The 26,623-nt window shown below is 46.0% G+C and overlaps 1 protein-coding gene across 1 annotated transcript in view; it reads right to left on the bottom strand.

Moving 5' to 3' along the window:
• AK7 (adenylate kinase 7) overlaps positions 1 to 22,905 on the bottom strand; it is a 72,781-nt gene extending 49,876 nt beyond the window's left edge. The window contains exons 1-5 of the mRNA XM_078447655.2: positions 22,807 to 22,905; positions 22,198 to 22,389; positions 19,397 to 19,576; positions 12,862 to 12,970; positions 6,220 to 6,314 (exon numbers count right to left, since the gene is read on the bottom strand). Coding sequence (XP_078303781.2) covers positions 6,220 to 6,314; positions 12,862 to 12,970; positions 19,397 to 19,576; positions 22,198 to 22,389; positions 22,807 to 22,905 — 675 coding nt within the window. The remainder of the gene's footprint in view (positions 1 to 6,219; positions 6,315 to 12,861; positions 12,971 to 19,396; positions 19,577 to 22,197; positions 22,390 to 22,806) is intronic.
• Between the last annotated feature and the right edge of the window lie 3,718 nt (positions 22,906 to 26,623).

Here is a 26,623-nt window from a genome sequence, read left to right as displayed (position 1 = left end):
TATATATTTTATATATAGATAGATAACCTGTATCTTTCATATAGGTTTTAGATCCTTGCAACTATTTGCATCTCTGCTTTTCCAATCGATGACGAGTCGACTTTGGGTTGGCATTATATCCATTATCCTATAATTGATACATATCGATGTCTGGTAGCATTTCTGGAAACGTAGCCTGTCTCCTGGGCATCTCACTGCAATCAATAAGCTTGTTTAGAGGCTTCGTCCTTCCAGGAGGTGAAAAGCTGACTCTGCAGAGTGATCTCCCCCTTTTTGTATAGGATATTGGGTGAAATCTGTTGTCTTGGAATATGGCGTTGGACCCACTCTTTAGTTGGTCATTGTGTTTCACTGCTTGTGTGGACTACCCACCTGCTGGACTCCTTTTCCCAGCTGGTTATTCCGTGTGACTATCAGAATGCACCAGTTTCTTCCTCTGGATTATTTGGTTGAGTAAAGTTCACCCCTCTTAACTCACACATAAAAAAAAGCAAACACATAGCTATACTTTTAAAACAGATACTGGGGCACCTGGGTGGCTCAGCTGGTTGACCATTGGACTCTTGATTTTGGCTCAGGTTTGTGAGATCGAGCCCCGCATCGGGCTCCATGCTGACAGTGCAAAGCCTGCTTGGGGTTTCTGTCTTTCCCTCCCTCTGCTCCTCTCCCACTCTCTTGCTCTCTCAAAATAAATAACTAAACTTAAAATAAAACAAAATAAAATAAAATAAAATAAAATAAAATAAAATAAAATAAAATAGATACTAAAGAAGAAAGCCCCATAAACATTAAGATTTTCCCACTTGTCAAAATAAATACAAATGAAAATATTCTACTGTATTTACAATTCTTTTGTATTAAAAACGTTCTTTATAGACTTTAGCCTCTACTACAAAGCTGTAATCATCAAGACAGCATGGTATTGGCACAAAAACAGACACATAGACCAATGGAATAGAATAGAAACCCCAGAACTAGACCCACAAACGTATGGCCAACTCATCTTTGACAAAGCAGGAAAGAACATCCAATGGAAAAAAGACAGTCTCTTTAACAAATGGTGCTGGGAGAACGGGACAGCAACATGCAGAAGGTTGAAACTAGACCACTTTCTCACACCATTCACAAAAATAAACTCAAAATGGATAAAGGACCTGAATGTGAGACAGGAAACCATCAAAACCTTAGAGGAGAAAGCAGGAAAAGATCTCTCTGACCTCAGCTGTAGCAATCTCTTACTCGACACATCCCCAAAGGCAAGGGAATTAAAAGCAAACGTGAATTATTGGGACCTTATGAAGATAAAAAGCTTCTGCACAGCAAAGGAAACAACCAACAAAACTAAAAGGCAACCAACGGAATGGGAAAAGATATTTGCAAATGACATATCGGACAAAGGGCTAGTATCCAAAATCTATAAAGAGCTCACCAAACTCCACACCCGAAAAACAAATAACCCAGTGAAGAAATGGGCAGAAAACATGAATAGACACTTCTCTAAAGAAGACATCCGGATGGCCAACAGGCACATGAAAAGATGTTCAACGTCGCTCCTTATCAGGGAAATACAAATCAAAACCACACTCAGATATCACCTCACGCCAGTCAGAGTGGCCAAAATGAACAAATCAGGAGACTATAGATGCTAGAGAGGATGTGGAGAAATGGGAACCCTCTTGCACTGTTGGTGGGAATTCAAATTGGTGCAGCGGCTCTGGAAAGCAGTGTGGAGGTTCCTCAGAAAATTTAAAATAGACCTACCCTATGACCCAGCAATAGCACTGCTAGGAATTTACCCAAGGGATACAGGAGTACTGATGCATAGGGGCACTTGTACCCCAATGTTTCTAGCCGCACTCTCAACAATAGCCAAATTATGGAAAGAGCCCAAATGTCCATCAACTGATGAATGGATAAAGAAATTGTGGTTTATATACACAATGGAATACTACATGGCAATGAGAAAGAATGAAATATGGCCTTTTGTAGCAACGTGGATGGAACTGGAGAGTGTGATGCTAAGTGAAATAAGCCATACAGAGAAAGACAGATACCATATGGTTTCACTCTTATGTGGATCCTGAGAAACTTAACAGAAACCCATGGGGGAGGGGAAGGGAAAAAAAAAAAAAAGAGGTTAGAGTGGGAGAGAGCCAAAGCATAAGAGACTCTTAAAAACTGAGAACAAACTGAGGGTTGATGGGGGTGGGAGGGAGGGGAGGATGGGTGATGGGTATTGAGGAGGGCACCTTTTGGGATGAGCACTGGGTGTTGTATGGAAACCAATTTGACAATAAATTTCATATATTAAAAAAATAAAATAAATAAAAATGCTCTTTATACAGTTTTATGTCCGTTTGGTTGCTTTTGGCTACAAGTAACAGAAAGTCAAATTCAAAATGGCCCCAACACTGATGGGATTCATGACCTCCGATAAATAACATTCAAAAACCCGGTAGCTCCAGGTGCCCCGTGATGGGCCTCTCTGCTCCTCTGATGCCCTCTGAGCTCTACCTTACTCACTGTGTGGCCCTCCTCTTCAGGCTTATAAGCAACACTGGCAACAGCAATCCCAAGTGTCATATCCACAGTCAATAATATTCCCAGAGGGAAGAAGGTTGCATCTTCCTTGAAGGCTCTCTTTATCAGAGATGAGCCCTTCCCAGAGGTCTCCCGGCAGACTTCTCTCTGTGCCAAAGACCAGACCACCCTGATTTTCCTGGGCACAAAGTGAGATTACACCTCCCAGGCTCTCTTGCGGTTGGGTGTGGCCATGTGACTGGGTTTTAGCCTAAGGGATTTAGAGAAGGGACGCACATGTCTTCAGGCCTGGCTTGCAAAGGTTCCCCCAAGCATGATCTTTTGTGACTTCTCCCCAGGGGGGCTCCCTGGCTTGATATAGATTTGCATTATGACTCTAGAGGCCGTTCTGGGAGATGGTCAAGCCATCCAATGGAAGGAGTCTGGGTCTCAAATCAGAGTTGGGAGGACACGTACTCATTCATCTGGGACACTTGTCATATGTTCTATATTAATAAGAGAGAAACTTTCCCTGGGGCACCTGGGTGGCTCAGTGGGTTAAGCACATCTGACTCTTAACTTTGCCTCAGGTCATGGGATCCAGCTGAGTCGGGCTCCACACTGACAACGCAGAGCCTGCTTGGGATTCTCTGCCTCCCTCTCTCTCTGCCCCTCCCCAACTCATGCTGTCTCTGTCTCTCTCAAAATAGATAAATTTTAAAAAATTGTAACGTAAACGTCAGCGGAGAGAGGACCCCTGTCTTCCAGTTTTGGTGGGCAGGTAGGAGCCTCACTTTGCTGGAAGCCTTGCTCTAAGCTCCGAAACTACCTCCTGTCATAAAGCTACGAAAGGTTTGTTTTTCCTCTGGATAAAGCCAATTAGTTAACACAGATGGCCACCCAAATTACTAGGTGACTCTGAGACAAACTATTTGTGACAGATGGTGATGTCAAGGCCTCTCACTCAAGAGCTAATTGTTGTTGACCAGGAAACATGTATGCAATGGATTGTATCTGCTTGACTCTAGAAAAAGGTGAGATTTCCTTCTACGTTTGCAACCTCTTAGCGGATCGCCTACGCCAAGCATGACCTTCCATTTTAATGCTTGTTCCATAATAAAGCTATTTCTTTTCTCTCCTGCCTTGTGGAGGGATTTGCTGGGCTGGGTGAAGATTTTGCTTTTAATTATTAAAATTATTTATTTCTTTCTGAACCATTTGAGAGCAGATTGCATACACCGCACCCCTTTTCTCTTTACTTTTCAGTGTGTATCTCCTAAGAACATTCTCCTATGAAACCGGAGTACAGTGACAAAATTCAGGAAATCATACTGATAGGATAATTTTATCCAATCTACAGTCCATGCCCCAACTTTGTCAACCGTCCCAGTAATGTTCTTTATAGCACTCTTCCTCTGGTACAGACTCCAATCCAGGATCACGTTTGGCCCTGAGCCGCCATGTCTCAATCGTCTTTATTTGGAACAGTGTTTCAATTTTCCCTCTCATTGCCATCTTTAAAGAATATAGGCCAGTTATTGAATAGAACACCCTTCGATTGGGGTCTGTGTGATGATTCAGATTCCTACATAGCAAAACTGGTTTCCTCTCCACCCCCATCTACCTCTTCATCCACTGGATGATTTCGAAGGAAATCTCACACATAGCATCATTTCATCCATAAATGCCTCATTCACTTCATTGCAATTGAATTTATTCATTTTATTTTCATATTTAGCGTTACTAGGTCCTGTTTAAGAGACTCCCTGTGTAGATTCTATTAATATTTCTCAAAAAATGAGATCCATCTGGAACTGAGCTTTTGTATGGTGCAAGGTAGACAATTTTGGGGGGTGATGGAGATGTCCTCTATCTTGGTTGCTGTGGTGGTTACACAACCATATGCATTTGTCAAAACTCACAGAACTGTGCGAGGAAGAGGGTGATGGGTACTCTATGTACCTTATACCTTAATAAGCCTCACGTCAGTCCATCATGAGCTGTTTACGGACATATAAGTTAGAGCCATAATGGGAGGATGGGGACGTGCCACAGGGCATAGGAACTAACGCAGCAGCCATTTCCCCCTATTTTCTTTGGAGGACCCATCTCTTCTCTGCTCTCAGCCCCTGTAGTTTGGGGGCCAGTCACCCCCACCTCTAGAAGTGAGTATAGAACCCCAGGCCTGCCCACCCCGAGTTCTGTGTTCCCCTGGCCACTGTGGCCGGCTCAGGTTGAGGCTCAAGACCTGGGATGAGACAAAACGGAAGTGGAAAAGAGAATTGAAGCTCCAGGGGACGTAAGCCTGGGAGCTGCTGGGGCCCAACGGGAGGGGAGCTTATGTGAGAGCAAAGCCTACTCAGGACCAAAGAAGCCACGGAAGAGAGAAAGAGCATAGCGAGGTCTGAAGACATTGTGTTTAAGCCTCCAGTTCCAGCTGTGCCTGAAGTCCACCATTGGACTTACCAGCTATGAGTCAATACATTTCCGTTTTGCTTAAGTCAGTACGAGCGGTTTCTCACTCATTGAGCACGGTCAACCAGGCCTGCAGCCAGTCGACTGACCAATAATTGTGTTGTAACAGACCCTTCGCTGGACATGCTGAGGGAAAGAACCACGACAGGGTCCAACGACTGGCTTGGCCCTTGAGGTGGGGGCCACCAAATGGAGTGGGTGAGCGAACTTTACTTTTCAGAAAAGGACTGAAACCCTCAGGGCCCTACGTCAAGCATGTCCTGTTTCACCAAGGGAGAGACAGTTAAACAAACAAATGGCCTTTGAGGCGACGTGTGATAAATCCCTAAATATCTCCTTGTTATAGGTAATGTATCCCACTGATTCTAACGTGTGCATTTCCCCCTGACATCCTGACATCTCTGACGTTAGGGTGCGCCTCGGGATCAACGGCTGATTACAGCCGTTCTCAGCCAGGAACATTGACTCTGTCCTTGCTGGTGCCTGAGGGTGACCTTGAGCACAGCTGTTCATACTAGCATCCTTCCAGATGGAATTAGGTACCGCATGTGATCATTTAATTGCCTTCCTAAATGTCTCTTTAAAAGATCACGTCGTGATTCGGCGCTGAAACTAAAAGGCAGTTCATGCCACAAAGGCACTGGGGCAGAGCCGCGAATGTAAACCTGGTATCTGTAAAGAAAACAAGCAGCCCCTGGGAGAGTGGCTGTGGCTTCACATTTTCTTGCGAAGTAAGAACTATGGGCTTCACAGAAAAGGAAATAAATGCCGCGAGGCAGGGTTCATACTGAGTTACCGTGCGGACAAAGAAGGGAGGCGTGAGTCAGACGTCTGGACTCTGAATATGAACAAGTTGGGGGTTGTTATCACAACGGCATGTTGCTTATATTCCCCTTTCCGTCGCAAGAAGGTATGGGGCAGAAACACAGGTCTAAGTCTGAAAGAGCTTCTTCAAACAAGAAGTGTAAGCGATACGTAAGCATGGTTATGGTTGAGTGTCATTTGTAGAGTTTCCTTTTCCTTTCTCAGGGGCACATAGCACAACAAGGCCCCTTAGAATTCAGCGTGCCTGGGGTCCGTGATTTCCGTTGAACGCTTATTCCGGGATGGGCTTCAGGAGTGTGTAAGAAGACACAGTGCCCTAGAGAAAGTTCTCTCCATACACACATCAGGGCGTCTCAAGGGTGGGATGTCGCAGAAAGGAAAAGCTAGTGCTCTACTTACGGGGTCCAGGAGTTTGGAGCGTGCCCAGGTCATCACCGTGGATACCAAAATAAATAGCTTTCGCTTCTCGAAGTGGCTGACTTCTTCATTCAGTGCTGTGGGGCCAAAGGGCAGGACAGTTATTCAGATCCACAAAGACCTGGTTTTCCAAATCATGTGTGGGACTTGAGATTACTCCTTTTTTCAGGGAGCACGTTAAGACAAGTGCCACCTCTCTGCTCCACTGGCCTGTCCCCCCCTCCGCCCCCACATGTCCCTAGCATGTTCTTGGCATTCTCCCTCCAGCCACCTGACCTCTTCTGAGCCCAGCTTACAACCTGAACCCCCGTTCCTGTCTCCTGGCCTCTAGCAACGTGCTTTCACTTTCATGGAGTGCCAGTGGTAGTAAGGATCATAGCTGGTTCGATTGGAACAGTTCACGAGCTTTACCGAATCCTTACCATTACGAGATAGGTATTACTATCAACTCTGTCTTACAGATGGGGGAACAGAGGTGCGGTTTGCCCAGAGTCATGGAAGAGGGCTGGGCGGGGTCCGATCCAAGCAGCCTGCTTGCAAGGCCTGTGCTCTCCCCACTAGGTCCCAGAGCCAGCCAGCTGCGTGGAGAACGGAGCAGGAAGCCCCATCAAGGTTAGGTCTGAGGGTTGCGAGGGCCCCCAGTCAAAAGGCAAGGCCCCCTTCTGATCACACACAAAGCATTCCTGTGTAGCTTGCGCCCTTGTGGAAGGAAGCAATTTGGGGTGTGCCCACCCTTCCCACTCTACCTGGCCGGGGGGAGGGCGGCCCATGCAGCAGGTGCTGTGGGCCATGGCTGGAGGGCCTTTGGTTCAGCAGGACTAGCTGAGTGGGAACGCTCTGTAGGAATCCGAATTTAGAACAGTGGTGGGTGGAAAGGTAAACATTTGATTTCTGAAGGCTTTGTCCCTCCCCAGGGGGGCTCTCTGCACATTTAAGCATTGAACCTCTTAAATACTTTGAGCATGGGATGCTGCTAAAATATTTTTCGTGAAGTAGAATTTTCCAGAAGGAAAGAAATCTGCTAAAGGGAGGTCTCGTTACACTGTCAGAGGATCTAAGTGACACGGTTGTCATGGTACATTTTTAGTCTCATGAGCTGATTCCCTAAAGAAGCGAAACAATAAAGTGCTGATATCCTGAATCTAATAAACGTGCGGATTCTGAGCCCGAGGTGAGACAACGTTACAGAATTAAGTAGGAGAACACTGTGTCCACATATTAATCCCTGACTCAAGTGTTCACTTTAGTTTCCATTTTCATTCTATTAACAAAAATTGCCGCTTCAATTTAATTTTGCCCTTTTACCCTTTCTGTCCTCCTGTGCTTTCGGCTGGCCTATTTTGTGACTCCCTGGCACACTTAGACATCCTCGAAGTGGGTTAGCCTTTCATTTATGATTATTTTAATGGGTCTAAAATAATCTGCTTTTTCACTGGTGAACAAGCACATTTTATTCCGCCCCCCCGCCCCCGCTTTTTTTTAAGTAGGCTGCACTCCCAGTGTGGGGCTTGAACTCATGACTCTGAGATCAAGAGTTCGATGCTCTGGGTGACTGAACCACCCAGGCGCCCCCACTTTACCCTTATATGCAAATGTTTTCTCTCATTTCTAATACTTTATTCCCTTTTCCTGTGTCATTTTGCCTTCCTCTGAAAGGCAAGGTAGGAGAATCTTTTTATATTGAGACATTTTAAAATTACTTAATAAAACATTATTAAGAAGTAATATATATTCATTGCAAACACACGCAAAACTAACAAACATACAAAAAAAAAAAAAAAAAAACCCAAGTGGAAAACAGGTCCCAAATCTAAGAATATGCACATCAGGTAAAATGACAAAATTCTCAAAGCCCCACTGACCCCATCCCCCCCAGGTGACGTTGATGGCAGACTGGAGGCCTCTGACTGTCCTTTCTTGCAGACATGAACACTCTGTATCTCAGAAGCCTGGCAGCACAGCTAAAACCTTTCCAGAAAACAGAGAAGTAACATTTTCTTAATTATTTAAATCTCTTGGGGCGCCTGGTAGCTCGGTCGGTTAAGCATCCAACTTCGGCTCAGGTCATGATCTCACAGTTGGTGAGTTCGAGCCCATGTCAGGCTCTGTGCTGACAGCTCAGAGCCTGGAGTCTGCTTCCTATTCTGTGTCTCCCTCTCTCTCTGCCCCTCCCCCACTCATGCTCTGTCTCTGTCTCAGAAATAAATAAACATTGTTAAAATGTCAATACTACCCAAAGCAATCTACACATTCAATGCAATACCAGTCAAAATTGCACCAGCATTGTTCTCAAAGCTAGAACAAACAATCTTAAAATTTGTATGGAACTACAAAAGACCCCCGAATAGCCAAAGTAATACTGAAGAAGAAAAAGTGGGAGGCATCACAATCCTGGACTTTAGCCTCTACTGCAAACCTGTAATCATCAAGACAGTATGGTATTGGCACAAAAACAGACACAGACCAATGGAATAGAGTAGAGACTCCAGAATTGGACCCCCAAATTTGGCCAACTAATCTTTGACAAAGCAGGAAAGAATATCCAATGGAAAAAAGACAGTCTCTTTTTTTTTTTTACTTTTTTTTTTTTTAACGTTTATTTATTTTAGAGACAGAGAGAGACAGAGCATGAATGGGGGAGGGTCAGAGAGAGGGAGACACAGAATCTGAAACAGGCTCCAGGCTCCGAGCTGTCAGCACAGAGCCCGACGCGGGGCTCGAACTCACGGGCTGTGAGATCATGGCCGAAGTCGGCCGCTTAACCGACTGAGCCACCCAGGCGCCCCAAAGACAGTCTCTTTAACAAATGGTGCTGGGAGAACTGGACAGCAATATGCAGAAGAATGAAACTAGACCACTTTCTTACACCATTCACAAAAATAAACTCAAATGGATAAAGGACTTGAATGTTAGACAGGAAGCCATCAAAACCCTCAAGGAGAAAGCAGGAAAAAAAACCTCTCTGACCTCAGCCGCAGCAATTTCTTACTTGACACATCTCCAAAGGCAAGGGAATTAAAAGCAAAAATGAACTATTGGGACCTCATGAAGATAAAAAGCTTCTGCACCACAAAGGACACAATCAACAAAACTAAAAGGCAACCAACGGAATGGGAAAAGATATTTGCAAGTGACATAGCGGATAAAGGACTAGTATCTAAAATCTATATAAAGAACTCACCAAACTCCACACCCAAAAAACAAATAATCCAGTGAAGAAATGGGCAGAAGACACGAATAGACACTTTTCCAAAGAAGACATCCAGATGGCCAACAGACATGAAAAGATGCTCAACATTATTCATCATCGGGGAAATAGAAATCAAAACTACACTGAGATACCACCTCACGCCAGTCAGAGTGGCTAAAATGAACAACTCAGGAGACTATAGATGCTGGCGAGGATGTGGAGAAACTGGAACCCTCTTGCACTGTTGGTGGGAATGCAAACTGGTGCAGCCGGTCTGGAAAATAGTGTGGAGGTTCCACAAAAAATTAAAAATAGATCTACCCTATGACCCAGCAATAGCACTGCTAGGAATTTACCGGAGGGATACAGGCAGGAGTGCTGATGCATAGGGGCACTTGGACCCCAATGTTTATAGCAGCACTTTCAACAATAGCCAAATTATGGAAAGAGCCTAAATGTCCATCAACTGATGAATGGATAAAGAAGATGTGGTTTATATATACCATGGAATACTATGTGGCAATGAGCAAGCATGAAATCTTGCCATTTGCAACAACTTGGATGGAACTGGAGGGTATTATGCTAAGTGAAATAAGTCAAGAAAGACAGATACCATATGTTTTCACTCATATGTGGAACTTGAGAAGCTTAACAGAAGACCATGGGGGAGGGGAAGGGAAAAAAAAAAGAGGGAGAGAGCCAAACCATAAGAGACTCTTAAAAACTGAGAATAAACTGAGGGTTGATGGGGGGTGGGAGGGAGGGGAAAGTGGGTGATGGGCAATGAGGAGGGCACCTGTTGGGATGAGCACTGGGTGTTGTATGGAAACCAGTTTGACAATAAATTATATTTAAAATAAACAAACGAATGTACATTAAATCTCTTTATGAGAATGAAGGAGGAAGCAATAACACACATTCTACATTTTAAAGCTCATGGAAGGAGATACAGTGTCCATGTTTGAGAAATGATTATGGTCTCTTGAGGAACAGGGTGTGGGGGGTCCTATGAGGAGCTAAAACCCATCTGTCACAGCTGGAGGGCAGTGGTTAACGTCTAAAATTCATAATCAGAGGACATCAATGCTGGTATTTTTATGTATGAAAAAAAGCATCAGTGGGTTAAACGAGGTTTCTCTTGGGGTATAGGGATAGAGTTGAAAGGGTATTCAGGGCATCATAACTTTTTATTCTAAGCCCTACTGTGCTTCTTAATTTTCCAAACATGTTCAGGTTTGTTTTAGTTTTTTAATGTCTGTTTATTTTTGGGAGAGAGAGAGAGAGAGAGAGAGAGAGAGAGAGAGAGAGAGCAGGCGAGACGCAGAGGGAAACAGAGACACAGAATCCAAAGCAGGCTCCAGGCTCTGAGCTGTCAGCACTGAACCTGACACGGGCTTGAACTCACGAACGGTGAGATCATGACCTGAGCCAAAGTCAGACGCTTAACCAACTGAGCCACCCAAACGCCCCCAAACATGTCCAGGTTTCATTTCAGAAAAAAAAAAAAAATTAATTACAAGAATACATTATATAGAAAAATCAATTCTCAAAGCCTGACCCAAAATAAGGATTCATTACATGTTAGCTCTAATTATGATTTTTAAGTGGTGCAATTATTTCAGAAGGCACGGTTATACACCATCTGTAAATGTTTGCAAAGGGACAAAATGCAGAAAGTAGGCTTTCAAAGAATCTGTTTCAAAAGATGACACAATGGTCCTGGTTTTGATCTGTTCCCTACTGGATGAAATGTAGGCACAGTTAAAACAGAGAAATCAAACGCTCTAAGCTCCTGAGGAATCTCACACATCCGCAGACGGTACTTCTGAGTATGATGTGGTCATTCGCGAGGCTCCGTCCCATTTCTTTTCATTTAAGCCAAAATGTCACTTTGCTGTTCATCTTATTCGAGGGTTGGCAACGTAGCGCCTGTGTTTATAAATGAAGTTTTATTGGAACCTAAGAAATAACTCCTCTCCTCTTAAAGTCACATCCCCCTTGTGATACCTGTCTGATAAATATGCCATTCTCTGTCCTGCATCAGAGTTCCTCATGTGTGCCTTAGCTCTCCTGTGGGGCTACAGGGGCCTTGAGGGTATAATCTTTTTCTTATTTGTCTTTGTATCTCCCCAGTACCTTCGACCGCACCTCCTTAAGCAGTGCCTGTAGAATGAATACACGTTGAATTTTGAAAGTTATTTCCTTTAATGATTAAAAATGTTCTATCCTTGGGGTGCCTGGGTGGCCCGGTTGGTGAAGCGTCTGACTTCGGCTCAGGTCACGATCTCATGGCTCCTGGGTTCGAGCCCCGCATTGGGCTCTGTACGGACAGCATGGAGCCTGCTTGGGATTCCCTCTCTCTCTCTGTCTCTCTCTCTGTCCTGCCCCTGATTGCGCTCTCTCTCTCTCTCTCTCTCTCAAAAAATAAACATTTAAAAAAAATGTTCTATCCTTTGGAAGCACCCATTGCTTATTTTATATATTTATTTATTTTTTTAATAAAAGCTGCTTTTCAAGTTTGTTTATTTACTTTAAGGTGAGGGGACAGAGAGAGGAGAGAGAGAATCCCAAGCAGGCTCCACACTGTCAGCGCACAGCCCAACGTGGGGGCTTGAACTCACGAACTGTGTGATCATGACCTGAGCCGAAGTCAAGAGTGGGATGCCTAACCAAATGAGCCCCTCAGGCGCCCCACCCATTGTTTAATCAACCAAGGGGGCCATGAGGTCTCAGCTGACTCTAAGGCCATAGTAGTCCACATGAACAAATCAAAACCTAAGTCTGTTACGGGCTGCAAGTTTCGGAAACCAACACCCAAGGACAACCAGGCACAGTCAACTAGCCTCTTCCAGGTAAGCCAGCTGAGTACACTATAGCCAATCAAATAACTTCCTCACTTTGCTCTGCCTTTGCTCTGTAAGTCTTTCCCCTGGCCCCTGTTGGTGAACCTCTCCAAGCCACTTCCGGCACGGCGTGCTCTCGTGAATCGAGTTTTGCTCAAATAAATTCTTAAAGATTCTCATATGCCTCGGTTTATCTTTTAACACTATCCAAAGGCTGATGAATATTCATCAGCTTTTTTTTTTTTTATCAGAGAAAGAGAGAGAGAGAGAGAGAGCACGCACACACAAACGGGGGAGAGGGGCAGAGGGAGAGAGAGAGAATCTTAAGTAGGCTGCACGCTCAGAGCCCAACACGGGGCTCGATCCCACGACTCTGGGATCATGACCTGAGCCTAAATCAAAAGTTGAACGCTCGGCCGACTGAGCCACCCAGGCGCCCCTCATTAGCCTAATTTCATTTCATGTTTTAGGTAAGTCTCAGGTCAGTTTTCCCACAGTCCTAATTCGCCTCGTGTTCATTAGATGACTCTTGGGTTAAGTAAGTTGCACAAAAGCAGCATCCCTGGAGACAAAAGAAAGAAGTTCACTGACCAGAGACTGCCCAGATGGCCTCCTCTGCTTGCTGTGGGTTCTCGGTGATGTTATAAATGATGATGTCACACTCCAGGAGGCGCATGAGAAGGTCCTCCCGAGAGATGTTCTGAAAAAGAGATGTGACAGTCATTTGTTGCAAGGCGCTAACCTTAATATTTAGCTGGAATGACAATTTCCAAATTAGATATACGGCAGATGAAGTGTCCTACAGGAAACATTTGCAGGGTTTCTATTTAAAACGAAATTTTGGCTCTCTTCTGTGTGTAGTTTCCAAGTAACAAATAAGTTTATGAAAATAGCTGGGAACAGATGATTAAAAAATTGCATAATGATTTTAGGTACTATTTCTGCAGGCTGTTTAAACCCCAATTCAGAAGGGAAGAATTAGAACATACTGGAAGAAAAATGTGTGAGGCATTTGAAACTAATGCAAACTCTATGCAAGATTACTTGAGCCATTATATATCCTGAATCGCTCAGAAGTGCTGATGAGTGATGAATGTGGATGGTTTCAGAACCCTCACGATGGCATTCATCCATTCTCTTCGTACATGCAAGGTGCCTTATTACAGTCGACAGTTGGGAATATTTCGAAAACACAGGAACTTTTAATGGGTGGAAATATAAAAGTGCTTACATTAGACAAAAGTAACTTCGGTGATCACTGTGTTTTAGGTAGCTGTTCCTTCCTGGCCACAAACTGAGTGGCTTAAACCACAGAAATTCATGTCCCACGGTCTGGAGGCCACAAGTCCAAGATCGAGGTGTCGGCAGGGCCGGTCCCTTCGGAAGGCTGTGACGGAGATTTAGGTCCGTGGCTCTCTCCTAGCTTCTGGTGCCTCTCAGGAAATCTCTGGGATTCCTTGGCTGGTTAATGCATCAACCACATCTCCGCCTTCCTCTTCCCAGTTGTTCTCCCTATATACGTGTCTGGGTCCAAGTTTTCCCTTTTGGTAAGGATGTCGGTCGTATTGGATGAGGGGTCCTTCCCAATGACCTCCTTTTAACTCAATTTCCTCTGTGAAGACCTATCTCCAAATAGGTCACGTTGTGAGCTTTCTGGGGTTAGGGCTTCAACAGATCTTTTTTCGGGGAGACACAGTTCAATCCATAATACATTCTGTTTCTTTTCTGGGCTGAATGGGCAGAAGGGAAGACACTCTGAAAATGCCGATCCAAACATCAGTTTCTAATTTTTCAATAGTGAGACGACACAGGACGACCCTGCTCTCCCAACGCACCTGAGACCGATCTAGATTCAGAAATGACGTGGGCAAGGAAGGAAGGAAGTCACTGGACAAATGGAAGGCATGTGCTCCAGATGCTGCCCGAGAGAAAGAAGAGAAAGCATCTATGATTCCAGCCCGTGACAGCATGTGAGAGCGGCGTCCAAAGAAACACGCACACGCATGTGAAATCATAGCTGGATTTCGGGTGAAACAGGCACGTTTCCAAGAGGACGGCCATCCTGATCAGACGTTGCGTGACCACATTTTGGCACTCATTTGTTTACCCATCCAACATTTGGGGGCCTTTTGTTTGACCCCGAGGATAGAGGCAAAATGAATAATGTCTGGTTTACACTAAGGAGCATTGTGTGTGTGTGTGTGTGTGTGTGTGTGTGTGTGTTTTGTTGGGAAAACTTATAGCAAATTAGCAAATTTTGTTTGTTTTGTTGGGAAAACTTATAGCAAATTATAGTCTAATGCAGACAAGGACATATCTAAGGATATAAGAAGCCTTTGAACAAATTAGAAAAAGGCAATCTGCTCTTTGTGGGGAAATTATAAGGCGGCACCTACTCTGGGGCACTCTGAACCCAGCAGAACACAGCTCCTACTCATGTCCTTAGGCAGGCGCCCTTGCACAGTGTGCAACCTGCCCAGCCTTACATGGCAGCCCCCAATATAGAAAGGGCTATCATAGAGGTACATCTGAGGTTTGACAGACCAGGAGGAATATGTGATTAAGGCTCCTGGGAGTTGACATTCAAGTTGGATTGAAGAGTGAATATGAGCTCATTCAGCAGAGCCTGGAATAGTGGATGGTTTGCTGAGCCAGGCAGAGGCACCTTCCACAAACTAGACCAGCCTAATGTTTTCCATCCTCTGCTCTCTCTCACATTTCATGCCACCCTTGCCTCTTCTCCTTGGTTCCCTGCAACCCATGCTCTAGCTATGCTGATGTTTTTCCTATTCTAAAGCATACCACACACTTCCCCATGTCTTCCCGTCTTGTGTGACATTTCCTTGCCCCCTTATCTGCCTGGCAGTCTCTACTCAGCCCTAGAGGCCGGGCCTCAGTCCCAGCTTCTCCCAGTAGCGGACCATCCTCCATCCCGGATGGAGGCTCCGGGATCTCCAGACCAGAGGAGCTGAGGGGGCCGGTGGGGAGGGGGGGCTGATCTGTGTGGTAGGCAGGGTGTGCAGCTACGTCTGCCTGGCTCCCTACCTAAGACCGAGCGCTCATCAACTGCCCTTTTCAGATGCTGCTGTGTCCACACCTCTGCGGTCGTGCCCACTGCACTGCCGTGGGGCTGCGTGTTTGTGTGCGAGTCCCTGCGAGGTGTGAGCTCCACGCGCCTCTGTGGATCCTTAGGACGCTCGAGACACGTTCACGGATCCGAACTCCAGTGTAAATGGTGGGCGCTGGTAAAGATCTGAACTAACGCAAATGGCCACGCTAAGGGGAAGGGGGCACCTCGTGGAGAGGCTGTAAGGCGCCCAGGTGAGGACCTCGTGACCAAGAGGGGGCGCCACGAGCCCACAGCTGAGGTAGCGGGGGGGGGGGGGGGTGCGTGAGGACACAAACGTCCATTTCCTCTTCCCCTTTCCCGACAGAACCCCAATTTTGTTCAGGTGCTCCCCTCTCAGCCTGGGGATCTGAACTCCACTCCCTAGCTTCAGGGCTGGGCTTTATTGATCTCAGGGTACAGTGATCTGTTCAGGAATGGGCATGTGACTCACTTCCACACCGTGAGATTCAAGGAGACGCCTGCAGGGGACCGCGGGATTGTTCATCCTCCTTTCTCTGAGCACTTCCGGAAGTTCCCTTCACCGCGGTGTTGCTGTGTGTGAACGTGAGGCCCTGGACCGTTGCCGCCTTGCTCCCAGCCCAAGAGTGACGTCACCCTTAAAGGAAGGGAGAGACCAGGAAGGGGCAGAAAAAGGAGCTGCAGCCCCTGGATCACGCCAGCCCTGAAGCCGCATCTTCCCTGAGACGACCAGCCACATAAACTGAAGAATTTCCTTCTTTACTAAGCCAGTTTGCCTTGCCTTTTCCCCCTATGACTTGAAGCCCCAAACAGCCCAAACAGATCTAGGTCCTTAATCAAAATTAGGAGGCTGAAAGAGTGGTTTTGTAGAGGAGGGAAATAAATTTCATTTGGGGGCCCATTGAACTAGAAGTGCCAGCAGGACATCTGGGGGAGTGCACCAGGGGGCAGTTGGATTTGCTGGTCAACAGGGCTGGAGACAGATTTGAAAGGCATTGGCCCGTATGGGGGAGCTGGAGCCATAGGACCAGAGAAGCTTGAGGAGGGACATCCGTTACGAGAAAGGAGGGAGTTCTGGGGAAAAGCGCGTTTAAAGGGCAGAACGAGGAAAAGGAGCCAGTGAAACAAGGAGTGCTCAGATGCACGAGGGAAGTCAGGGGGTAAAGACTGCAGAAGAGGGAAGGAGACTTTCTCCTGGGAAGCCAGGTAAGATAGGACTCTGGGAATTAGGCCAGCCGGGAATTAGACCAGTGACACGGGTCAGGGTATTTCCTGTGGCTGGACCCTCGCTGAGGGGGCAGGGGCCAGGGGCGGAGAAAGAGGCTGGTAGCCACCAGGAAGGCCGAATGAAGTTCAAAAGATGTGCGCACTGTACACATGTATAGGCAGAAAGAAAGAAGCCAGTGGTGACTGAAGACCCAGGAGAGGGTGAAAGGGGGTAAGTGGTGGAGAAAGTTCCCTAAGATGGCAGGTTGGGGGGAGAGGACTCTTTCATTCATTTCACAAGTGTTTATCGAGGGCTGCTTTCAGCCAGTTAATGTGCTACGTGCCAAAGATGCACAGATAAACAGGGCAACAAGTGAGGCTCGGTCTATTCTTAAGGCTAACCATCTGGGGCAGTGTGACCCACAACAGACAGATAGTAACAATGGAGTGGGAAAAGTGGGATGATGTAGGCAGGTAAAGATGCTGTGGGAGTCCAAGAAAAGAGCTCAGATTCCAAACTGGGAGTGGGGAAGAAGTGGGAATCACCGAGGGCTTCCTGGAGGAGATGACATCCTGAGTTAAGTCTTGCGGAACGAACAGGGCTGGGTGGGGTTGGCAGAGGAAAGTCTGTTCCAGGGTACGGCGTGTGCAGAGCTGTATGGCAGGGTCTGAAGAGCGGCAGGCAGGCCGATGAGAGGCTGACACCCCTACTGGAGGCATTCAAATGTCTCAGGTTGTGTGCGTAGAGTTTGTCATGCGGGGGCAGTGAAACTGCTAGAGAAACGTGAAGACGGTCGGAAATTAAGTTGGACACACTGGTGGTTCAGCAAGGCTTGACTCGAAAGGGAACAGATGCTTCTCCTCTTTGTTCTTGAAGCCCCCCTCTCCTCTTCACTTGTTTCTCTGTAGAATCCTTTGCTCCAGGAACACGGTATGGATTCTGACATCCCACTGACCTCAATGTACACTTAGTAACCAGACTTGGATGGCAGGTGCCAGCCCTGAGACCACCTTGAAGGGTGGGTCTGCAGTTTGCTGTTGTTTTCAAGTTTTTGTTTAAATGCCAGTTACGTAACGTACAGTGTAATATTAGTTTCAGACGTAGAATTTAGTGGTTCGTCACTTACATACAACACCTGTTGATCAACACGGCAAGCGTCCTCCTTAATGCCCATCACCCAGTTAGCCCACGCACCCCCACTGCACCCCTCCGGGAACTGTTTGTTCTCGATAGTTAAGAGTCTGTTTCCTGGTTTACTTCTCTCTCTCTCTCTCTCTCTCTCTCTCTCTCTCTCTCTTTCCCCCCTATATTCATCTGTTTTATTTAAAAAAATTATTTATTTTTGGGAGAGTGCAAGCGGGGGGAGGAGCACAGAGAGGGGGACAGAGAATCTGAAGCAGGCTCTGTGCTGACAGGCTGACAGGAGCTAGTCTGATGTGGGGCTTGAACTCCTGAACTGCGAGATTATGACCTGAGCCAAAGTCGGACGCTCAACCGACTGAGCCCCCCAGGTGCCCCTCATCTGTTTTCATATGAGTGACATCATATGGTATTTGTCTTTCTCTGACTTATTTCACTTAGCATAAAAATCTCTAGCTCCATCCACGTCGCTGCAAATGGCAAGATTTCATTCTTTCTAGTGGCCGAGTAATATTCCATTTTATGTATATATATATATATATATGTATGTATACACACACACACACACACACACACACACACCACATCTTCTTATCTATTCATCAGTCAGCGGACTTTGGGCTCTATCCATAATTTGGCTATTGTTGATGAAGCTGCTATAAACATCAGGGTCCTTTGAATCAGTAGTTTTGTATCCTGTGGGTAAAAACCTAGTAGTGCAATTGCTGGCTTGTAGGGTGGTTCTATTTTTAACTTTTTTTTTTAAGGTTATTTATTTATTTTTGAGAGAGAGAGAGAGAGAGAGAGAGGAGGGAGGGGCAGAGAGAGAGGGAGAGAGAGAATCCGAGCAGCCTCCGTGCTATCAGCTTTCCCACCAGCAGGGTAAGAGGGCTCCCCTTTCTCCACATCCTCGCCAACCCCTGTTGTTTCCCGTGTTGTTGATTTGATCTTATTTTTTTCCCCTGTGTTGTTGATTTTAGCCATTCTGGCAGGTGTGAGGTGGTATCTCAATGTGATTTTGATTCGTATTTCCCTGATGATGAGTGATGTTGAGCATCTTTCCATGTGTCAGCCATCTGGATGTCTTCGTTGGAAAAATGTCTGTTCGTGTCTCCTGCCCATTTCTTAACCGGAAGGGTCTGCAGTTTTGAAGGCATCAGCCCGCTGTAGCCTCCTTTGCCTGGCAAAGTAATAAAACTATCGTTCCTCTTTATCCCCACACTCCGTCTCCGTGTTATATTTTAGCTCCCGAGCACAGAGTTGGGTTCAACAACGGCCGCACAGTTTCTCAGTGAGACAGCAACATAATGATATGTTCTTTCCTAGTGGCTTATTACCAAAGGAGGTTTCTCCCTCCCAGAAAGCGCCCACCATAGTTGGGTAGTGAGGGGCAGCATGCATTTTGAACACAGGTTAGAAGATTCTATGAGTCTGCAAGTCCAGATTAGATCTATCCCTTCCGGGAGTATCTAATTCAAATTCTTTGCTCCAGGCACACATTCAAAGTGGAGACAATGGTTGTTCTCCGTCAGGGGAGAAAGACCTGCCTCCACCTGTCCCACACCTTCCTGCACCCCCATGTGTGCGGAAGAGAGAAGGAGAAGCAGAGAATAACAGCATATCGTGAAGGTGTTGGAGCGCAAGGTGACTCTGCCCTTGGTCAACTCTTAGCAAAAGCCACCTGGACTTACGCTGTATGTCTCCACGGCAAAGTTGGGCGGAACGCCTTCGAGCTTGGAAAGCGTACCCACGATCTGGAACGTGCCGTCCTTCAGTTTGGATGAGGCTTCCATGGCTGACTTACTTTCTTCTTCTTCCTCTTCTTCCGTGATTTCTTCAAGTGAAGCCCCGACTACACAGTTAGACAGGAACTGCAAGAAAACACAAACTTGCTAAGAAAATACTAAGGACAACTTAGAGAAAGGGTAGACAGTTGGAATGATTCTAAACACCGACCATCCTTGAGGGCTTGCTAGAGGTACCCCACGTGCATAGCCGATGCGTTTTACCCTGGTGGTTTGCTGAAACTAACAATGACCCCAGTAACACGGCCAAGTGGGTACTATTATGGCACTCTAATTTTAAAGTGTTTTTAAAATTTATTATTTATTTTTGAGAAAGAGAGAGTGCATGCAAGGGAGGGGCAGAGAGAGAGGGAGAATCTCAAGCAGGCTCCGCACTGTCAGTGCAGAGCCTGATGCAGGGCTTGACCTCCCCATCCTGGAGATCATGACCTGAGCCGAAATCAAGAGTCAGATGCCCAACCGACTGAGCCACCCGGGTGCCCCAATGGCACTCTCTTTTATAGATGAGGAAGCCAGGCCCAGAGAACTTAAAGAAGGTGTTAAGATTATTGCCCTGCTCTGGCAACGGGCAGAGCAGGGCTGCGGTCACCACGATGATCTTGTCTAATAGAAATGTAGCAGTGTAATGTGATCAACTCAGGTAAGTTAAATTGGCTAGTTGCCACATTAACAGCAGTAAAAAGAAACCAGTGTAACTAATTTAAATAGTGTTTTCTTTACCCAACAGATTCAAAATATTATCAGTTTAACATGTAATCAGTGGAAAAAAATTATTAATGAGATCTTTTATGTTCCTTTTTGTTCACACTAAGTCTTTGAAATTCGATGTGCATTTTACACTGACGGTAGGCTAATCTCCATTTGGATTCGCCACATTGAAACGTTCAATAGCCACATGTGGCCAGTGGCTACCTTTACAAGTAATGAAATAGAATGAAGTTGGCGAAGTTTCGCTTTTTATTTTACACAAGTTATCCTTGGGAGTGGCTTAAGAAATGTTAAAGAGTTTCATATATACACGTGTGTTTGTGTGTGTGTGTGTGTGTGTGTGTATACACAAACGTATATGTATGTATATATAATATGTATGTATACTTTATAAGAATGGTTTTAATTTACATATTAAACACATATATAATCATGATATTATTACACCGTGGGAGGAAAAGCAAACCAAAACGAAACAAACAGGAAGTCCCACCTCATTTATTTTGATAAACGTCACTTTGAGTTAGTAATGCAAGATTAGCAGGTTCAACCTCTTACTGGAAGATAATTCTTCCAAGTATGTCATGTATATTTTCATTTCTCTCTCAAACATACATATTCCATTTTATTATCTCATTTCACAGATGAGGAAAGAGATGCCCAGCTGGAAGTAACTTGCCCAAGATTGCACGGGCAGGGAGGGGTACAGCTGGACCCTGGGATCTCAAGGCTGCACACATACCACGCCCGCCACACTGCTCCGTCCCGGGGACAGAGAGGGGGCAGCAGGGGCTCTGGGGAGCGGGTGGCGTTGCCCAGCTGGGCCAGGAACCTGAAGACCAGAGACCTGGCCTCCATTTCTTTTATAGACTTCTTATTCCCACTCACATGGTGCTTGGTACAGAGAACAGCAATTACCTAAAAGGCCAGAACTAGAGGTCCAGGTGAATTAAGGAAGAACTGAAAATTCTGTTACTGATAAGCTTTTGCAAAAGATCTCTACAAATGGAAAGAAAAGAAAATTTGCTCTAAAAATATTATACTGTAAAAAAAATAATCAGAGCTCAAAAGGGGGGTAAAGTAAAAAGCTAAATTCTCTTCCCTCCCACTCTCCTAATCTCAATCAGGTTCACCTCTCTTTGTACAATAATCCAGTAGCTTTCATTGGATTTGGAATATAAACCAAGAGCCTGACCTCCACCCCCTCCCTGCCCCCAGATGTGGGCCTTTGTGTTGGATTCTGCTTTAATTTATGCAACAAATATCAGTGGAGTGCTGAGCACGCCTGAGGCACCATTTAACTGCTGAACAGGCCCACCTTCTGACTTTCATGGGCCTTTTCCTCCCCCCCCCCCCCAAAAATGAAAAATTATATTTCATGACTGTATTGCCATAGAGACCCACAATCTTTGACTCTAACGTTTCATTTGGTTCCTTCTGATTTTAAAAGAAACATTTCTGGGGGCGCCTGGATGGCTCAGTCGGTTAAGGGTCCGACTTCAGCTCAGGTCATGATCTCACAGGTTGTGAGTTTGAGCCCCATGTCAGGCTCTGTGCTGACAGCTCGAAGCCTGGAGCCTGCTTCAGATTCTCTGTCTCCCTCTGTCTCTCACCCTCCCCTGCTCACACTCTCTCTGGCTTTCTCAAAAATAAATACAACATTTTAAAAAAGAAAGAAAGAAAGAAACATTTTTGTCAGTCGCCAAGTCTCTCTGGCCCTGGGCTCCCTGCCTGCTGCCCTGCGGCCTGGTTCCCTGCACCCTCACCTCTCTGCCCTCGGACTCCCTCCTGCAAACACCTGGGCTTCCAGCTGGAGCTCTGCATGCAGACTGGTGCCCAGGACCAGGAACCCTCTCTTAAGGGGAGCCTCTGACAGCGCCCCGTGGCACAGACCCTCGCTGGGTTCGGGGGTTCGGGAGTCCGGGGCGGGGGACCGGGAGCTGGGGCCTGGGACTCCACTCTGACCCTCCGCTGCTCACCTTCCCGATGTTCCCGCTGCTGTATGAATCCAGCAGGTTTATAAACACCCTCTGGATCCGGCTAACTTTCTCCATGGGTGCAGTAACTTCCTCTTCCTCACCCTTGGTGGCAGCCGCACCGGTAGCTAAGGAGAAAGCGTCCCTCTGGTTGCCAAGGAGTTGGGGCCAGAGCGAACTCTTCAGGGGCGTGGCCTAGGGCGCGGGGCGGAGCGTTCCTGGGGTGGGGGCGGGGCCGCCGGTTTCCCGCGCGGGGCGGGCTCTGCCGGGCGGTGGGGCCAGGGTGGTATGCCCGCTCTGCTTGCGTCCGCGCCCTGTTCTCTCGTGCAGGGCGAGTTCTCTTTCGAGGCCTCCTGAGGCCTTGACACAGGGGCCAGACGACCCCTGCTCCCTTTCCTCTCTTTGATTCCGAAACTGGAAACACCCCCCCAGGGGTCACCTGACGCGGACCGCTGGAAATACTGCTGAATCCGCTGATCCAGGAAAGCTCACACACACGTTGCCCTGTGGGATGGTCTGACCAGGACGTGACAGTCCTGCAGCGCAAAGAGCAGCTGTGGCCATGGAGTTTCGTGTCCAGGACGCTGGAACGACAGCGCGTGTGGTCCTCACTGTCCAGTTGCTGCTTGATTCATGGGGCTCAGCTGGCTTTAGGGGCTGTTTGGTAGCAGTTCCGGGAGACCTGGGGGCTGGCAGGGGTGTCATCCACATTCCCAGCGAAAGGCTTTGACCTTTCCAAACGAGATTATACATGCAGGTGCCCAGCTAAACCTACAAATTAAAAGATGACATTCAGTTTGTCTTATCACAGGACCACAAATGACCTTGTGGACTATATATCCTGCCCTTGTCTTGGAGCAGTCTGATTCTATTGAAATGCTTTGTGTTCTACACAATAACTTGTTAAATGTAGATATTTAACCCATGCAGCATTTTTTTTTTTTTAATACACACTGTATTTATTTAGAGAGAGAGCATGGGGGAGGGGCAGACAGGGGAGGGGCAGAGGGCGGGGGAGACAGAATCCGAGGCAGGCTCTGCACTGTCAACATAGAGCCAGTCTCCGGGGCTTGAACTCACCAATGGTGCGATCGTGACCCCAACAGAAATCAAGAGATGGCAGCTTAGCTGACTGAGCCACCTAGGCGCCGTGTGTGTGTGTGTGTGTGTGTGTGTATTTAATTGCCTCAAAAATGGATGTGACCCAGGAGCTTCATACAACTTGGAGGTTCTGGGCACTCAGCAGATTTGGCCTTGAATCCCAGCTCTGCAGCCATTTGTGGGAGATTGGGATAATGTTTTAACCTTACCTCAGCTGTTAAATTGGCTGTAAAACAGGAGTGAAATGACCAGCCTAACAGGGCTGTTAGGATTAAGTAAGATATAGACGACAGCATTTTCTGAAATGGTGTCCAAAGGTGAAATCGCCTTTTATTTTTCTGCAGGGCTAAGGTACAGGTCTGCAAATGGGAGCCTTTCATTTTTTTTTCTTTCTCTTTTTCTTTCTTTCTTTCTCTCTTTTCTTTTTCTTGTCTCTACCCCCTTTTCTTTTTTATACACGTCTCACTAAAACTTGTTTTGATACAATTAACACCTTGAAATTTTGCACTCACTTTGGGAACAGCTTGCTCACAGCAACAGTTTTTTAAAAGTTATCAACAAGATGTAAAAATATTCATGCAAGACCAGTGCAAAACTTTATGGAGTAAATATTCTTCAGCATTCTTTCAAATGACTTTAGTCCAAATATTCTAGAATTCACTAGATGCCTCATTTCGATTTTAGTTTGTCCGTCCCTATTGATATGCAGCTAAGCAGGTGAGTATTTTGAAAGTGATTCAACTGGTCGTCTTACTATATAATAGCTCAGCTTTGTTTCATTCTTATCGTTTCTCCTCCTGCTAACCGGTAAGCGACCCGGTGCCATAGTTCCAAGTGGATGGTTTCCAGAGCATTTATTTTACAGCTGTCATGTTGGTAGGTGAGGGAAGGAGGGTCTATTGATTGATTCTATTATGTCAACAAGTAATGTCCCTTTCTTTGTCTGTTATTCTTTTTTAGAATCAGCTTTCATATATAGGCATACCTTGGAGAATTTTGGTTTCCAGACCACCACAATGAAGAAAATATTGCAACAAAGCGAGTGAATTTCTTGGTTTCCCAGTGCATATGAAAGTTGTGTTTACCCTACAGTGTAGTCGATTAAGTGTGCTATAGGATTATGTCTAAAAAAAAAAAATCAATGTACCATAATTAAAAAATACTTTATTGCTAAAAAATGCTAACCATTATTTGAGTGCTCGGTGAGTTTTAATCTTTTTGTTGGTGCAGGGTCTTGCCTCAGTGTTGATGGCTGCTGGTTGGTTAATCAGTGTGGTGTTTGCTGAGGGTTGGGGTGGCTGGGGCAGTTTCTTAAAATAAGACAACAATGAATTGCACACCATTGATTGACCATTCCTTTCAGGAATCATTTCTCTAGCATGTGATGCTGTTTGGTAGTGTTTTACCCACAGTAGAACTTCTTTCAAAATTGGAGTGAATCCTCTCAACCTCTACTCCTGCTTTGTGAGCTAAATTTATGAGATATTCTAAACCTTGTCATTTCAACAATCTTCACCAGTAGGTTCCATCTTGAGAAACTCACTTTCTTAGCTCATCCATAAGAAGCAACTGCCCACCCGTTCAAGTTTTATTGTGAGATTGTAGCAAATCAGTCCCGTCTTCAGGCTGCCCTTCCAATTCTAACTCTCCTGCTGTTTCTATCACATCTGCAGTGACTTCCTCCACTGATGTCTTGAAACCCCCCACATCATCCATGAGGGCTGGAATGAACTTCTTCCAAACTCCATGTTGGTATTTTGACCTCTTCTCGTAAATCATGAATGTTTTCATGGCGTCTAGAATGGTGAATCCTTTTTAGGTTTTCAATTTACCTTGCCCAATTCCATCAGAGGAATTATGAGACAGCTACAGCTTTTCAAAATGTATTTCTTAAATAAGACTCGAAAGTCGAAATTACTCCTTGATCCGTGGGCTGTAGAACAGACCTGCCTGTTGTTAACAGGCCTGAAAGTAACATTCATCTCATTGCACGTCTTCACTGGGTATACATTGTCGATAAGCGGTAATATTTTGAAATGATTTTTTTTCCTGAACAGGTCTCAACAGGGGCTTAAAATATTTAGCAGATTATGTTGTAAACAGATGTGCCGTCACCCAGGCTTAGCTGTCCCATTTTATAGAGCACACAGTGGATTTAGCGTAATTCTCAAGGGCCCTGGGATTTGGGGAATGGTAAATGAGCATCGGCTTCCAATTATAAAGTCACTGCTACATTAGCTCCTAACAAGTCAGCCTGTCCTTTGAAGCCAGGCATTGACTGTTCTCTAGCTATCACAGTCCTAGAAGGCATCTTCTTCCAGTAGAAGGCTGTTTCATTCACATGGAAAATGTTTAGTGTGGCCGCCTTCATTAGTTAGCTTAGCTGGATCTTCTAGATAGCTTGCTTTGAATTGGACTTTTATGATATGGAGACGTCTTTCCTTCAACCTCCTGACTAACCTCTGGCAGCTTTGAACTTCTCTTCTGCGGCTTGCTCACCTTTCCCACCCTTCATAGGATTGAAGAGTTAAGGCCTTGCTCTGGCTGAGGTTTCCTGGTATAAGGGAATGTGGTGGTTGGCTGATGATCTATCTAGACCACGACTTCCTCCACACGAGCAGTAAGGCTGTTTTGCTTTATCATTTGTGTGTTCACCGGAGGGCACTATTAGTTTCCTTCAAGAACTTTCCCTTTGCGTTCACATCTCAGCTAACTGGTGCAAGAGGCCTCACTTTTGGCCTACCTTGGCTTTCCATGTGTTCCTCGCTAAACATTTCTAGCTTTTGGTTTAAAATGAGAGATGTGCGGGACGTCTGGGTGGCTCAGTTGTGGAGTGTCCACCTTCGGCTCAGGTCATGATCTCGCGGTCCATGAGTTCGAGCCCCGCGTTGGGCTCCGTGCTGACAGCTCAAAGCCTGGAGCCTGTTTCAGATTCTGTGTCTCCCTCTCTCTCTGACCTTCCCCTGTTCATGCTCTGTCTCAAAAATGAATAAATGTTAAAAAAAAAAAAAAATTTAAATGAGAGATGTGCAACTCTTCCTTTTACTTGCACACTTAAGAGGCCACCGTAGGGTTATTAACTGGCCTAATTTCAATATTGTGGCTCGGGGAATCGGGAGGTGCAAGGAGAGGGAGAGAGACGGGGGGGAACGGCCGGTCGCTGGAGCCATCAGAACACAGTTTATCAATAAGGTTCACCGTCCTGTATGGGTGTGCTTTGTGGCACCCGTAACAATGATAATAGTAACATCAAAGATCACTGATCACAGGTGACCACACAAATATACCTTTAATTTGTGGAAGTGTCCGCCCCGCCTCCCCCCTCCCC

The sequence above is a fragment of the Panthera onca genome, chromosome B3 (assembly GCF_046562875.1).
Source record: "Panthera onca isolate mPanOnc1 chromosome B3, mPanOnc1 haplotype 2, whole genome shotgun sequence".
NCBI classification, from domain to species: Eukaryota; Metazoa; Chordata; class Mammalia; order Carnivora; family Felidae; genus Panthera; species Panthera onca.
This window is presented reverse-complemented; position numbering and strand designations above follow the sequence as displayed.